The sequence below is a fragment of the Cherax quadricarinatus genome, chromosome 83, assembly GCF_038502225.1.
Source record: "Cherax quadricarinatus isolate ZL_2023a chromosome 83, ASM3850222v1, whole genome shotgun sequence".
Classification (NCBI taxonomy): Eukaryota; Metazoa; Arthropoda; class Malacostraca; order Decapoda; family Parastacidae; genus Cherax; species Cherax quadricarinatus.
In genome coordinates this window covers 6,380,038-6,396,929 of record NC_091374.1, presented here as the reverse complement: position 1 = coordinate 6,396,929, position 16,892 = coordinate 6,380,038, and the positions used below count along the sequence as shown (strand labels likewise).

The 16,892-nt window shown below is 37.3% G+C and overlaps 1 protein-coding gene across 1 annotated transcript; it reads left to right on the top strand.

Moving 5' to 3' along the window:
* Positions 1 to 570: 570 nt before the first annotated feature.
* LOC128702191 (UPAR/Ly6 domain-containing protein crok) lies at positions 571 to 12,267 on the top strand. The gene is made up of 4 exons (XM_053796293.2): positions 571 to 695; positions 3,770 to 3,952; positions 7,283 to 7,511; positions 9,147 to 12,267. Exons 1-3 carry the CDS (start codon positions 638 to 640, stop codon positions 7,495 to 7,497), a joined length of 456 nt encoding a protein of 151 aa, XP_053652268.1. The 5' UTR covers positions 571 to 637; the 3' UTR covers positions 7,498 to 7,511; positions 9,147 to 12,267.
* Positions 12,268 to 16,892: the final 4,625 nt, after the last annotated feature.

The following is a 16,892-nucleotide window of genomic DNA, read 5'->3' as shown; positions in this document are numbered from 1 at the left end:
TACAATAGAACAAATGTAAGTTATGCAAATAAGTCACTTTAACTTTTTTTGGGATATCCCGGGTAATTTACATTATGTACGGTAATTGCACTTATGTGTACCTGTACCTAAATAAACTTACTTCCTTTCTTACTTATACAGACATATTTTCCTACAATAAAAGTTCCAGTTTTATGCTACAAACTTTCTTTTTCTTTAGACTCCCCTTTTTTTTTAAACATCCAGCTTCAAAATATACACGAATTTATAAAATACTCACAAAGCATAATAGTTATGCATTTTTTAAATATTTTTCTCTCGTTTCTTTTTATACTATAGTTATAATAGGACATTTTCAGTCAATATATTTATTTAATTACAAAATAATACTCATTTGTACTAAATTGTTATCTGTTTTACAATAATTTTTGTACCACTGAATATATCAGTGCTTAGTTAATCTTAAGTTAATTTTAAGCTGCCCATAATGCTCAGCAAACAAGGGGCTTTGGCATGCTGCACTTTAAAAATTATATTCCTTGTACTTCTCTGTATCATGTTCAAATTAATAAAAATAAATAAATAAATAAATATAGAGGTGCCTGGCAGCCCCCACCTGACACACCTTCCAGCAACAACAACAAAATTTGAGACAAAAATGACTATTATAAGATCATTCTTGTGTCTCCTGTTGCTGTTAGTTATGGTGTGGGAAAGTAAGTTACTTGTGCATTATATTCACTATAGAAAGTTACATTTTAGTGTGTAAATGTGAGTTAATGACTGAGAAATGTTAAGAGGCCTTGATGTTTGTTGTGGGTTGAAAAGTTTGTAATTACTTTATTTATGACTCTCTGGTTATAATTATAGTGAAGAAACAGATATAAGAGGATGAGTGAAGTCTTGACAGGTGTTTGAGGTATAATCAAGGTCTTGGGTATAATAAACAAAAAATCAAAAGATTTAGAAATACGTCACCTGGTGATGTATTTATATATTTTTTTGATTTCTTGGTAATCACCATGGAAGTCATGTATTTCTAGTGATGGGATCTTGATCCTAGGAATTAAAGCTGCCCTTCCTTATTTTTCAGTTCCCTTGGAGCTAGAGGAACGCCTGTGGGTTTAGCGCTTGCCCAGTGAATAAGTACTGGCCAGGCTTGATTTAATTTCATCCAAATTGTGTAATGTACACCTAAACTTATTCCCTTTTAATGAATTATTCTCTGCCTATATTTGCATTTCAATAGATTACCAACAACTTGACTGATCAGAAAGCTGTGTGATTACCAGACGGAGTATTGAGCCTTCAGTGGAAACAAGTCACTTTGACTTTTTGGGTTATTTTAGGTAATTTAAACTATGTGTGATAATTGTATTTATGTATAACTGTGTCAGGATGAACTAATACCACAGCTGGTATTGACCCCTGCAAGGAGGAGCCTTGATGCTGCTGTAGGGCTCTTGATCCAAGATCCCTTCTTTTAGTTGAACTTAGTTGTCTCCCATTCCCCAGGTACTATATGGTACACTTGCTGCCCCTCTTCACCTAGCAGTAACTTGGTACAGTACGTGGGAGTTAGTAAACTGGTGAGGGTCGCATCCTGGGGGAGAATATTAAAGGACCGATTAGCACGGGCTTTATCAGGTTAGCCTGGGTTATAAACCCTTTGGGTTAATCTAGATAAAATATTGGACGACTTGTATGCGTAACTTCATTTCTCGATCGCCGTATTGGTAGTGTATTCATCTCGTATCCAAATTATTATTATCATAACAAAAAAAGGCAAAATACCATGACTGGAACGATACACAAATAACCCGCACATAAAAGAGAGAAGCTTACGACGACGTTTCGGTCCAAGTCGGACCGAAACGTCGTCGTAAGCTTCTCTCTCTTATGTGCGGTTTATTATTATTATAATCAAAGAGAAGCGTTAAATCTTCACATCCAAAGAACTCAGATTGAACTTTTTTTTGCATGGGGGGGAATTAAAATTTTATTTGGATTAGCCTTGATGGTTAGTAACCCAGGATAACCCATAAAGCTGTTTAGGTTGTTTTGTTTCTTCTCCACGTTGCAACTCTCACCAGTTGACTTTGCTCCCGGGTACATACTTAATGGTAGATAAGCAGGGGCGACAGGTGTAAGGAAACAATGTGGGAAATTGATCCCAGGTTTTTCAGTTGTAAGCCGAGGATGCCAACACTTGAGCCACAAGCCCAGGTTTGAAACATATGCAAGTCACCTTACACCTACAAATTTTCACATAATAGATAGCTACATGGATGTTAGTTGACTTGTGGGTTGCATCCTGCGGTACCTGACCAAAATACTGTTGGAAATAAGCCACACACACAGTGGCTTTCTTGGGTTACTCAGGATTATTAATCCTTCTGGGCAAGCCCATTTGCCCGTGTTAGGAAGGTCCCACTCACTCGTATATTTGTCCAACCAGTTTTGTGTATTGTAGTAAGGGAGCAAACAATGCAAATGAAAAAACAGTTAGCATCCCAGAAAGGATGTCGAAAGGTACAAAAGTTTGGGTAACCAGTAATATAAGCCAGAAAGTGATTATTCAAAGACACTTTTAAGCATAGAGATCCTTAATTTTATGAAGTTTCACTTACATCAGGGTCTTCATTTAACCAACCTCAGTTGGACAAACTTCAAAATTGGAGAAAATCCACTGGATCATTTAATTTGGAAATCATGGACAAAGTCTGTTATTTACAGAATTGTTAAATATTGTTACAATCATAGTAAAACAATTCTTATCTGCCCACTACAATCACTGTTTAGAGACCACCCATTTTCCCCTGTTAGTTAAACCTTTAAATTGAGGGTTTCCCATTCCCTGCGAATTGCATGGAAATGGAAAAGAACAAGCTAGAAGCCTGGATACTGTTGCTGACATGGCTGCCTACTTAGAAGAAAGTTCGTAGAGGAAGATAAGCTTTTATTCGGAGTTTTGACCCTGGAAGGTTAGCTACCCAGGATAACCCAGGATAACCCAAGAAAGGCAGTGTGTCATCAAGGGACTGTTTGTTTTATTTCCATTGGGGTCCTTAACCCTTAAATTGTCCAAACGTAGATCTACATTCATGTGAGTAGCACTCCGAATGTAGATCTACAGTTTATTTTACACGCTTTCAAATGTAAACAACAACGTAGATCTACATTCGGAGCACTATGCACGTGAGCGTAGATCTATGTTTGGACAGTTTAAGGGTTAATCTTGTCCTCCAGGATGCGATGCACACTAGTTGACTAACACCCAGGAACCTACTTGCTTGCTAGGTGAACGGGACAACAGGTGTAAGGAAACACCCCCAGTGTTTCCACCCTTGCCAGGGATTGAACCACAGACACAAAGGCATCAGATGCCAAAGGCATCAGAGGCAAGCATGCAGGCAGACCCTGCTCTACAGCACTTTGCTTTGCATTGTTTCACTTATGCAGTAGTTTTCAGTTTTGTTTACCATTCTTCATTTATTCAGACTTCCTTCAATAAATATGTTCACTTATTATAAAGTAAGGATGATAATATTTTAAGGTAAGTATCCGTGTGTACTGTATATGCATTTTTTTTTAGGCCTAGCAATATTGCTCACTTACTATATGATAGTGTAAATATATCAGTCTTTTATCCATTTGAAAGCAAAAAAAAGGCTATGATTCACTTTACAGTTTTTTGCTTCACAACAACAGCCTGGAACCTAATGTGATATGTAAGTGGGGCTTTCCTGTATGTATTCTTTCAGGATAATTTCAGTTGCTTTGTTTCTAGGTCATGGAATAAAATGCTATCAGTGCTCTACTGATGAGGATCCAGATGGTAAAGATCTCTGTGGCGCCTATGAAAAATTTGATGTGGCTTCACACATTCCTGTTGACTGCTTCCAAGAGGAATCTGTAACTCCAGGAACATTTTGTGTGAAGATTACCAAGCAGTCTCCTCGCATGTTCATCTGTAAGCTGAATTTTCTGTGTTGATGTGGGTTATGTTTAAGATTATCATAGCATTATTTTTAGTGTGCTTATAGATCCTTATTCCTTTGAATGTTTATAATTTCTTTCATGGTAAAGCTTTTTAGCAGCTTGGCATATTATATTCTATATACAGTGGAACCTCGGTATGTGACCTTAATGTATTCCAGAAGGCTGTTCGAGTGCCACTCCGTTTGAGTATCGAACAAGCTCTTCCCAACCAATTTTCTGTTTGATTGGCTGTTGTCACTAATCGTCGTAGGCCCCATGGTGACTTATTTATACAGATAATACAAAAAAACACCAAAAAAAGCAAAGAAATACGAAATAGTCTACAGAGATGTTCTGGCAGGTCGTATTTGTTTGGTTGAGTGCTGAGCTTTGTTCGAGTAGGGAGCTGGTCATATACCAAGGTTCCACTGTAATTAAATACCTTCATTTTGCAGGCTTCTAGATTTTTTTTCAGGATTTTAACTGAATTTTTCATTGCTAATCATATCTTCCGTATAATATAGTGTAGTTAGGATTATAAGTGCCCAAAAAATCTTGTTGATATATTGTATGATGCACAGACACAGTGATTAGACTGTCATGGATAGTATGAATGTACAGTGGACCCCCACCTTACGAATGCATCACGTTACATTAAATCTGCCATACGAAGCATTTGAACGCAAAAATTTTGCCTCGCCTCACAATAAAATACTCGCCTTACGTGATTCGTCCGGGATGCGTCCCACATGTGGCCTCAGTGCCAGTGTTTACAAGCCAGCCAGTGCAGTCGCATCTACGCATGCATTCGGTACATTTCACATTATCCCAGTGTTTTTAGTGCTTGTAACTGCAAAAAAGTCACCATGGACCCCAAGAAAGCTTCTAGTGCCATCCCTGTGGTAAAAAGGGCGAGAATTAGTATGGAATTGAAAAAAGAGATTAAGGAAATGTGTGCAAAGTGGGTTGAACTGCAAACCTTTACGGATGAAAATCACCCTGACACAGCTACTGCAAGCCGTGTTGGCAACCTGTACAATGACAGTGTTATGGCCCATTTTAGGAAAGTCTTAAAGGAACGAGAGGTACAGAGCTCTATGGGCAGATTTGTTGTGCGACAGAGGTCCAGTGACTCTCAAGCTGGTCCTAGTGGCATTAAAAGAAGGGAAGTAACCCCAGAAGAGGATTTGCTACCTCAAGTCCTAATGGAAGGGGATTCCCCTTCTAAACCATACCTTCCAGACACACACCCCTCCTCCCATCCCATCAGTCATCACCAGATCTTCAATAAAGGTAAGTGTCATGTATTCTATTCTTAGTAGAGTAGTAATTGTGCCTGTCTTCCTCAGTCTGTGTGTATTAAAATTAATATTTCATGTGGTAAAAAATTTTTTTTTTCATACTTTGGGGTGTCAGGAACGGATTAATTTGATTTCCATTATTTCTTATGAGGAAAATTAATTCGGCTAACGATAATTTTGGCTTACGATGAGCTTTCAGGAACGGATTAATATCGTAAGGTGTGGGTCCACTGTATTAGGAAACTGATGTATTAGAGTAAGTTTAATATATTATTGCATGTGAAAATATAGCTGGCTATTTAATGGGATGAACTGTGAATGAAAAAGAATCAGCCAAAGATGGAATACTCACACAGGCCTGTAAGAAAGGGTAGGGGTTGAATCAGTATGACTTAAATTTATGTAGGTCATGTATGTTATTTCACTGTATAATTCTGTGGGTCATCCCTGTCACCCAAGCTCAGACGAGCATTATCTGTTGACAGCCAGGTCAGTCAAGTCGTCCCAGCTTATCATCAATTTTTTTCAGACTCATACAAGTTCCATCTTGAAGACATGGCCTCGTGGTAGTTTCTCTTATATTTGCAGGGAGTGTTGAAAGTTTTTAACCTATTCTCTATGGCATTCTCTTAATGTACTTGCTGCATTCCAGCTTTTCAGTGTGGTTATTTTTGTCTGTGCTTCTCATACTCACTAGCAATAAAAATAAACAATTTTAGTTTGGAAATCTGGAGCAAGTTCTTCAGCATCTTGTGTGTGCAAATTACGACAAATTTATCTCGAATGTGCAAATTACGATATACGTACTGTATTTATCTCACATGCAAATTATGAAATGCAGCCTCTCCTCGCTTAGTGACGTACTCGTTTACCAACGACTCGGACTTAGGACGGGCTCTCTGACCAGTCTGCATACCTAAATATGTAGTGTATATTAGAGCTGATTTTCTCTATTCTGTTTATTACAGTACACCACTGTATAAACATTTAAAAATATACCAGAAATGTTATAAATGGTGCAAAAGTGACATTAAAACAATATGAGAGATGGTTGACACAAACCCACTACAGTGGACCCCCGCTTAACGATCACCTCCCAATGCGACCAATTATGTAAGTGTATTTATGTAAGTGCGTTTGTACGTGTATGTTTGGGGGTCTGAAATGGACTAATCTACTTCACAATATTCCTTATGAGAACAAATTCGGTCAGTACTGGCACCTGAACATACTTCTGGAATGAAAAAATATCGTTAACCAGGGGTCCACTGTACTGTTATAGTGTGCTCCTCACTTAGCGATGAATTCATTCACCAACATAGTCTTCGGAACGGAACTCTGTTGTTTAATGAGGAGAGGCTGTATTTATCTCATGTGTAATATATGATACTGTATTTATCTTGCATATGCATTATTTTTTTTTAACACGTCGGCCATTTCCCACCAAGGTAGGGTGCCCAAAAAGAGAAGAAACAGTTTCATCATCACTCGCTCCATCACTGTCTTGTCAGAGTCATGCCAATACTATATTCAGAAACTGCAACATATGTTCACCCCTCCTTCAGAGTGCAGGCACGGTACTTGCCACCTGCACAAGTCCAGGGGTTACAATAATTTAGTGTTTAACAGGAGTAGTTTAATTTTTCTGTACATTGTCTGAACCTGCTACATTATGTGCATACTCTTCTCTAATGTTGTTTGTTTATAAACAATGAGAATCCCAAAGCAGTGATTATTTTAAAAAAATCGTAATAAAAAAATCTCTATTTATAAAAAAAAAATTACAGATTTGGAGGGTTATTTGAATACTGGCATTTGTGCACTTATGGTTTGATATCTATTGAATGAATGATGGTGAAAGCATTTCCTTTCTTGATGGGAGACGGCTATGTTAAAAAAATTACGGGCAAAGGTGTGGTACATAAGTGTGTATAAATATGTAATAACATTTTTACAAAGCCCATATTCTCAGGATTTTATGAAAGAGGTGTTGTGACATGATTTCTTTATAATTTTTACAGGGGATGGTCGTTGGCGTACTGTAATTCGTCGGTGTTCATCAGTGACTGAAACTGGTGTGACCAACATGTGCAATTGGGGTGTAGACCCTATTGGTGTGTATTGGGAGGAGTGCTACTGTACCTCTGATGGCTGTAATGGATCCTCTACTATCAAGAGTAGTTATTTTACTATTGCTACAGCTGCACTTGCACTGATGTTTCTCATGAGAAATTGATATAAATGTTGATAGTGAGTACAGTACATTGTTCTTTTGACACAAAATAATTTTTTAACTAATCTTGTTTGTTTGGGCTCTGATAAACCAGGTATGAGATACTGTTCTTCAATTTCACCAGTATTTGGACCTTTCTGCTAATGTCCTGCTTAGTTTTTCTTTTCTGCCTTATTCTTTAATGAGAGGTAAAGTTTTCTCTGGTATGTCTTGATATCCCCAGCCCAGCTCAGTAAAGTAACCTCTGTTTGGATTCTGTGAACTGCTTACAAGGAAGAGCAAAATGTCACTATAACCTATAACACCAATAATACACTTATAGCTTAATTTTATGACAGTAAGTCATATAGTACCTATAAATAAATATGAGAAGAGCTATTTAATCATGGACTTGCAGCATCAGTGGTCAGTGACTCTTCAGAACTTAGAGGGGAAAACCATAAATAGAGTTCACCTGTACATAGTCTAACCAGGCTGGATCTTTTCCACATAATCTATACGAGGCATTTTTATCACATATTTAGTCCAACCAGTTTGACCCTTTCCTACATCAATCTGTGCAAAACTGTATGAAAAGTTAGACCTTTTTTCATACACCTGTTTAGCTCATTTTATTGTTAGTCTAACCAAGTTCAACCTCTTGCATATAGATCTGTAAAAGGTATTTCATCGTACACCAGTTCGTCAAGATTTCTGCAGGCACCTCACCTTTGATATGTGAAGAGTTAACTGTGGTATGGCAAAATGCATTTAGGGTCTGCCCACCCATAGAAACCAGAGCTACCTCATGTGAGCTGTTATCAGTATATTCCTGATGTTACAAATGCCTTGGAGTACCAGGTCAGACCCAAGACTGATTTAAGTAAATATTCTCGATAGGAAATGAAATAAGAAGGGATCAAACTAAGCTTGAATAAGGTAGGATGAAATATAGTACCAGTCAAATTCAGAAAGTTACTATTTCCTAAACAGTTCATTGAACCCTGTGAAAAGTAGTTTTCCACACACACACAAATACATGTACTCTACTTTAAAACATTATATTTTACTGTAAAAGTATTGTATATTTAAATCATTATTGTGCTTTTAGGAAAATATTTCTTTGTGGCTTATCTAACACATTATCATAGAAAATGAAATTATATTCTGACACCTGATCTTTCTTTCAACACACCGGCCGTATCCCACTGAGGCGGGGTGGCCCAAAAGGAAAAACGAAGGTTTCTCCTTTTACATTTAGTAATATATACAGGAGAAGAGGTTACTAGCCCCTTGCTCCTGGCATTTTAGTCGCCTCTTACAACACGCATGGCTAATGGAGGAAGAATTCTGTTCCACTTCCCCATGGAGATAAGAGGAAATAAACAAGAACTAGAAAGAAAATAGAAGAAAACCCAGAGGGGTATGTATATATATACGCTTGTACATGTATGTGTAGTGTGACCTAAGTGTAAGTAGAGTAGCAAGATGTACCTGAAATCTTGCATGTTCATGAGACAGAAAAACTGACACCTGATAGTGTATATAATTTATGTACCAGTAATTTGGGTAGTTCTTTTTTGTCAACAGGATTTATGACTACAAACATTTTTTGTACAAAAAAGAAATCTGTGAAAGTGTCGAGTAATGGTGAAAGTGTCTTTCTTTTTTAGGTCACCCTGCCTCGGTGGGAGATGGCCGATGTGTTGAAAAAAAGAGGAATCTGCCACAAAGTAATAACTAGAAACCAAATAGTGACTAATTTATAACAAGTAATGTGTTTGAAGGTCTACCTTCTAAAATTGAGCTGTATGGTTATGAATTAGTTTCTGGCTAACTGGTTTCAGTGAGCTAATATTTGTGTACAAACAAAAAACAGATAAATAACATTCATTATAACAAAATGCATATGTTATCATGTGCAGTAATCATTGATAATGATGGTACAGTTACCTACAGAATGTTAGGTAAATGGACACATACAACTAATGTGGCATTTTAATGTGGCCACAGTAAAATGTCACATTAGTTGCACGTATCCATTTACCTAACAATTAATTGAGCAGCATTGAGTCAAGGTATATGCTGATGGTTTAACTCGAAAATAATGGGTGCGGATACAACCTGTTGAGAACAGGGAAGCCCTTGCTCTTGCCCCTGCCAAGGTCTGTCTAGCCATTTAACATCCATCCACATTGCTCATCCACTTGCCTTAACCAGAGTAAATAAACAGTATGCATATCATCCACTGTATGAATGCTAATGGCAGTTTAATGTAGTTTTTCATGTAGTGTTTTGGGATCTTTCTTGTAAATAATATAGTTACAAAGGCAGCTTTGTGTGATTTTTGTGGTTTTAATATACAGGAGTGTTATAATTTTTTTATCTGTTGAAGTTTATTTTTACACAAACACTGTTTTTTCTAGGAATTTCTTAAGAATCAAAGATAAAATGGCAGATTGTCATTATTAAGAATAATATAAGTGGCCAGGAATATGGGTTTGAAAAAACACAAATTATTGAGGACAAATAAGTGGAAATGGCAAATCTGGAATAGATCTATATAATGGTTACTGTTCTTATGGTTAAATTCTACTTAAAATAGTATACCCCCTGTGTAGTGTCTCCATTTCTACATTACCTGGAATAATTTTTTTCCAGTTTTAAAGTTTAAGGTGTTCGAGTGATGATAAAATTATAAGTACGTACTTCAATTTTACGGTTTGGTGGAAAATAGTGCAGATATGGTAGAGAGAGAGATGGAGATTGCAGAACAAGTATTTTTCCTGATAATTTTTGCTTAATATAGAACTTTATCAGAGTTGTAACTTGTTAAAGCTCAACACAGCGATAGGTCATCCGAATGAAAGACTTCTGCTGTATCTCGTATCTGTACTGCTTGACACCTAATGGCCTCTGGAAACATGTTTCATTGAAGGAGTTTTGTTTACTATACGTATATAATCTGAAGACATGTTAAATATCTTACTGAGCGTATCTTGAATGGGCAGTACTCTTCTATTCTTATTTTCTTTAAACATCTGTCAAAATAACCTACTTCAAGAATACAAAATGGTTTTGCTGGTACCCTGTATGAGAGTGTAAAAAAAATGTATATTTTTAAAAGAAGGTTCAATGAAACATGCTTTAACTACAAAAGTTGCAGCAATTACATACTATGCAAGTGAGAATGTGCATATATTGTGAATGAATGAAAGCTGCTCTTATGTTTATGTAAGGAGAAATATATATTTTGAGTAAAATCAATATCTTGCTTTAGTTTTAATGTGAGTAAAGCTTTTCTCCCCTATATTTAATTGGCTTAAGGAGTCTTTATTTCATTGCCTATAGTTTTAAACATCAGTTGTCATACAAAATTAAATTATTCATGTTTCATGAAAATTAGCTTCATTGCTGTAAACCACGGTACGGGCGGGATTTAAACCTGCGGCTGGTGAGCTGGATAACTCCAGACTGGCCTTTCAGCCACCGGGCCAGCTAGCTGATCATGTCATTACAATTTCGTGAGTTCATTACTATAGTTTTAAATCTCAGTGTCATTATATTCTCTACCAAACTGATGGTTGTAATGTTTTATTCAAGATTTAACCCTTAAACGGTCCAAACGTATATATACGTTTTTTCAACATCTGAAAGTATGTAAAAAAATGAAGATCTTTTTTTTTTTTGTTTTACATTTGAAAACGTGTAAAAAAAGCTTTTATCTACATTTTTTTTTTTTTTATATTTGAAAATATGTAAAAAAAAGTAGATATACTTTTGTAGCACTACAAATTTGAACGTCGATTTGTTTGGACCGTTTAAGGGTTAATATATTTAACTGTAGCTCTTAGATACTGATGTGTCTGGGAAACTAAGCAATGAATTAATTTAATCACTTATGTTGAAAAGTATTGTCATGTTACTATACTATATATTGAGTTATTTCTAATGTTAATTATCTAGCATGTATAGTTGTTATTTTTTGCATCTTGCATATAACTGATAAAATTGTTATGTAACATAACTGCTCTAAAATTTCAGAGAAACTATTGGGATTGGTATTTGAGAGTGTTGATTTTACTTTTGCAACCTCATAAAACATTGCAATAGCTTCTAAACTGATAATTTAAGAAATACTGGATCATATTGGTTCTGCCTGTTGATGTTGATTACAGTATTTTGTATTTTTAAGTTTTAATAATTCTCAAAGTCAGCTTGACTGATTTTTAAGGAAAACAAAAGCACAGCCTTCAGTTTATATGGAATTTTTGCATACCTGGTAACATTAGTTTAAGTAGTATACAGACTGATTTTCAGGACTGTAACTTAACAGACTCAGTATTGCATATGACAAGAAAATATATAAAAAGTACCCAATAGGAGACTTGGTCAAGATCATGTACTGAAAATCATCAGGCACTGCTTATTCATACATGTCTACAGAATTTGTATATTTTCATGCTTAGTATTGTTTTAATTTTCAGAAAGAATGAATATTTGTAATTTTTTGTTAATGTTTAAAAGCAAACTTAAGGTTGAAAAATATTTTTTTTTGCAAACTTCTTTGAGCAGAGCATGATGTTGTCTTTGAAACTCTCTGAACATTGACCATTATTGTGTAAAATGCTAACATTCCTCAGGTTGTCATCTCATATTGAAATCTCATTAAATTCAGGTATATTCAGGCATTTGCTTGAGAAATTGATTCCGTCCTTTGGATCCTTCCATTTTGTACTTACAGAAAAATTACATTCTGTATATACTGTGTAATATATAACTATTTTGAAGTATTTTTGTGGTATTAATTTTGAACCTTTCTTATTCCATATTATATGTATTATATATTTTTAACTCATTGGCAAAGAAGAAAATATTCACTGTGATTCACACTGTCTTTCCAGAATGATCATAGACCTGGTAAACAGCAATATTTATTCCCTAATTTTAAAAATGGAGGCACTCTACTTCACAACTTCTTAAACTCAAGTTTGACTTCAGGAGCTTCCGGTCTGTAGTATTTACCTTTTTCTGAATTTTTTCCAGTACAGTACTGTACTCTCGCTGCATCTGAAATCGCCACAACATTATTCATCCGAATTAGAGATGAAGAAGCTGTTTTTAATTAAACTGCAATTACAATTGTGAGTGATCTATTCTGGTCAATTGTGAGACTTGCCAAGTATTTTTGAGTTTTTGATTGCCTGATACCCTCAGTGCTTGCCCTTCTCTCAGTGTCCTTCCTTCAGCTTAGAGTACTATAAAACAAGAGTGAATTTAGTTCTGGCTGGTTCTGCAAGTTTAAATTGTGCTGTTGCATAATAAATTTTCTGTTGAAACTGCACCTGCTGACCATATGGCTGCAGGGAATTTCTCTGCAGAATTGTAAGAAATTATCTCTGATGGTGGCTATGAGCTAGAGCAATTGTATAATGCTGATGAGATGTCTTCATTGAAAGATGCCTTTTAGACCTTAAATCAGCAAGCAAGAGAAAAGTGCACTGTGACTCAAGGTGATACGGATCATTTCACCTTTTGCACAGTAACGTATCAGGCAAATTTAGGTTTAAGCCCATGCTTATTTTATTGCTCCAAGATTCCCCGTGCTTTACAAGATAAAAAGAAAAGAGCTTTGCCAGTTGTTTGGTATTTAAGGTAAGAACAAAAATGAGCATGTAACCTTGTCTATAAGTATTGTATTAAATGTATACATATCAACCTATGCAGTTACAGTTGATTATTATTATTATAATCAAGGGGAAACAGTTACAGTTGAATTTATTATTATTTTTAGAATTGTATAGTACTTACATGATGGAAAATAAACAAATGCAGTATAATGTGATCCTCAACTGAAAATCTTTAATCTACATTGCTTATCAGGTCACAAACAGATCTGTTTGTGAATTGATATAGCCAAAATAAAGGATGAGATGTCAAAAAGGGATCCATAATACAGCAGTCATTTATCTTTTTTCCACCTAAAATGTATGTTTGGCATCTTTGGGGATCCAAGGAATGTAACCATTTTCTTGTGTGTTTTTCAGTTTATTTTGTATGTTTTCAGGTTAGAGGGAGGGGGTAAAGGAGGTTTTGTGGGCGAGGGGCTTGGACTTCTAGTAAGCGTGTGTGAGCGTGTTAGATAGGAGTGAATGGAGACGAATGGTATTTGGGACTTGACGAGCTGTTGGAGTGTGAGCAGGATAATATTTAGTGAAGGGATTCAGGGAAACCGGTTATTTTTATATAGCCGGACTTGAGTCCTGGAAATGGGAAGTACAATGCCTGCACTTTACAGGAGGGGTTTGGGATGTTGGCAGTTTGGAGGGATATGTTGTGTATCTTTATACGTATATGCTTCTCAACTGTTGTATTCTGAGCACCTCTGCAAAAACAGTGATTATGTGTGAGTGAGGTGAAAGTGTTGAATGATGATGAAAGTATTTTCTTTTTGGGTCACCCTGCCTCGGTGGGACGGCCGACTTATTAAAAAAAAAAAAAAAAAAATATTATAACCAAGGAGTCTCCTGTACCTCATTCATGTTTCACTTTCTTGTTCCCGAAAGACAGTTCCTTCATGTGGGGGAGAGACTGCAGTCTTCATTGATGCCTTGGACTACACTGGCTGGGACTGTCCTTACCATTGTGTCCATGGGCATCTCACAAGTTCCCACAGGCTTTGAGAATAGGTTGGACAAATGTGGGTGAGGAGGATAACATTTGAGAAGGACTTGCCAAGTATGAGCCAGCAGGCATGCTGCAGTGTTCCTTCATTCTTATTTTCTTATGTTAAGTGGTAGGACCTCCATACTGACTGCAACTACTGGTAAGTGGTAGGACCTCCATACTGACTGCAGCTACGGGTAAGTGGTAGGACCTCCACACTTGAGCCACTGGTAAGTGGTAGGACCTCCACAGACTGCAGCTACTACAAAATGGTCGGACCTACACACCGAGACATTATAATCATGGGGGAGCACTAAACTCGTAGGGTTATACAGACACTTGAGACTACAGCTACTGGTAAGTGGTAGGACCTCCACATGGAGGTCATACCACTTATGAAGACTTTGACTACTGATTTCCTTTCTGGAGAGAGTGACAAGACCAAAAGCTAGTTAGTGGCTGCCAGTAAGTTGCATTTTTCTCCTGTTATAAAGGATGGTCTCAAGGGGGAGGGGTAGTCCTTGATGCTGGTGAGGGGCTCTTCATCCAAGAAATTGGCCCTGGACCTTGTCCTGGGATTGAGCCTGATTGCCTTCCATTCTCCAGGCATTGTACCTCCATGTGAATATTTTTTTTTTTTTTCAACAAGTCGGCCGTCTCCCACCGAGGCAGGGTGACCCAAAAAAGAAAGAAAATCCCCGAAAAGAAAATGCTTTCATCATCATTCAACACTTTCATCACACTCACACATAATCACTGTTTTTGCAGAGGTGCTTAGAATACAACAGTTTAGAAGCATATACGTATGAAGATACACAACATATCCCTCCAAACTGCCAATATCCCAAACCCCTCCTTTAAAGTGCAGGCATTGTACTTCCCATTTCCAGGACTCAAGTCCGACTATATGAAAATAACCGGTTTCCCTGAATTTTTTTTTTTTTTTTTCAACAAGTTGGTCGTCTCCCACCTGAATCCCTTCACTAAATATTACCCTGCTCACACTCCAACAGATTGTCACGTCCCAAGTACCATTCATCTCCATTCACTCCTATCTAACACGCTCACGCACGCTTGCTGGAAGTCCAAGCCCCTTGCCCACAAAACCTCCTTTACCCCCCTCTCTCCAACCCTTTCGAGGACGACCCCTACCTCGCCTTCCTTCCCCTATAGATTTATGTGCTTTCCATGTCATTCTACTTTGATCCATTCTCTCTAAATGACCAAACCACCTCAACAACCCCTCTTCTGCCCTCTGACTAATACTTTTATTAACTCCACACCTTTTCCTAATTTCCACACTCCGAATTTTCTGCATAATATTTACACCACACATTGCCCTTAGACAGGACATCTCCACTGCCTCCAACCGTCTCCTCACTGCTGCATTTACCACCCAAGCTTCACACCCATATAAGAGTGTTGGTACTACTATACTTTCATACATTCCCTTCTTTGCCTCCATAGGTAACGTTTTTTGACTCCACATATACCTCAATGCACCACTCACCTTTTTTCCCCTCATCAATTCTATGATTAACCTCATCCTTCATAAATCCATCCGCCGACACGTCAACTCCCAAGTACAGTGGACCCCCGGTTAACGATTTTAATCCGTGCAAGAGGGCTCATCGTTATGCGAAATAATCGTTATGCGAATTAATTTTCCCCATAAGAAATAATGGAAATAAAATTAATCCGTGCAAGACGCCCAAAAGTATGAAAAAAATTTTTTTTTACCACATGAAATGTTAATTTTAATACACACAAACTGAAAAAGGCATGCACAATTACATGACACTTACTTTTATTGAAGATCTGGTGATGATTGATGGGATGGGAGGAGGGGAGAGCATTATCTTCTTACTGTTTAGAAGGGGAATCCCCTTCCATTAGGACTTGAGGTAGCAAGTCCTTTTCTGGGGTTACTTCCCTTCTTCTTTTAATGCCACTAGGACCAGCTTCAGAGTCACTGGACCTCTGTCGCACAACAAATCTGTCCATAGAGCTCTGTACCTCCCGTTTCTTCAAGACTTTCCTAAAATGGGCCATAACATTGTCATTGAAATAGTCACAAGCACGGCTTGCAACAGCTGTGTCAGGGTGATTTTCATCTATAAAGGTTTGCAGTTCAAACCACTCTGCACACATTTCCTTAATCTTTGAAGTAGGCACAATGGATTCCACAACTGGCATAGGCTTCTCAGGGTTAGCCCCAAACCCTTCAAAATCTTTCTTAATTTCCATACTAATTCTCACCCTTTTTACCACAGGGTTGGCACTAGAAGCTTTCTTGGGGCCCATGGTCACTTATTTTCCAGAAACACCACCGAAAACACTGTAATAATACGAAATATTCCGAGTGTATGCTTGGATGTTACCGCGGAGGCTGGCTGGTAAACAATGGGACGGCCGGCACATGTGAGGGCACATTGGACGCGTCTCGGACGAAAATCGGTATGCGGGTTTTTAATCGGTATGCGGGGCAAAAATTTTGCGATAAAAGTAATCGTTATGCGGAAAAATCGCTATGCGATGCCATCGTTATGCGGGGGTCCACTGTATCTGAAAACATTCACTTCTTCCATACTCCTCCTCCCCAATTTGATATCCAATTTTTCTTTATCTAAATCATTTGATACCCTCATCACCTTACTCTTTTCTATGTTCACTTTCAACTTTCTACCTTTACACACATTCCCAAACTCATCCACTAACCTTTGCAATTTTTCTTTAGAATCTCCCATAAGCAC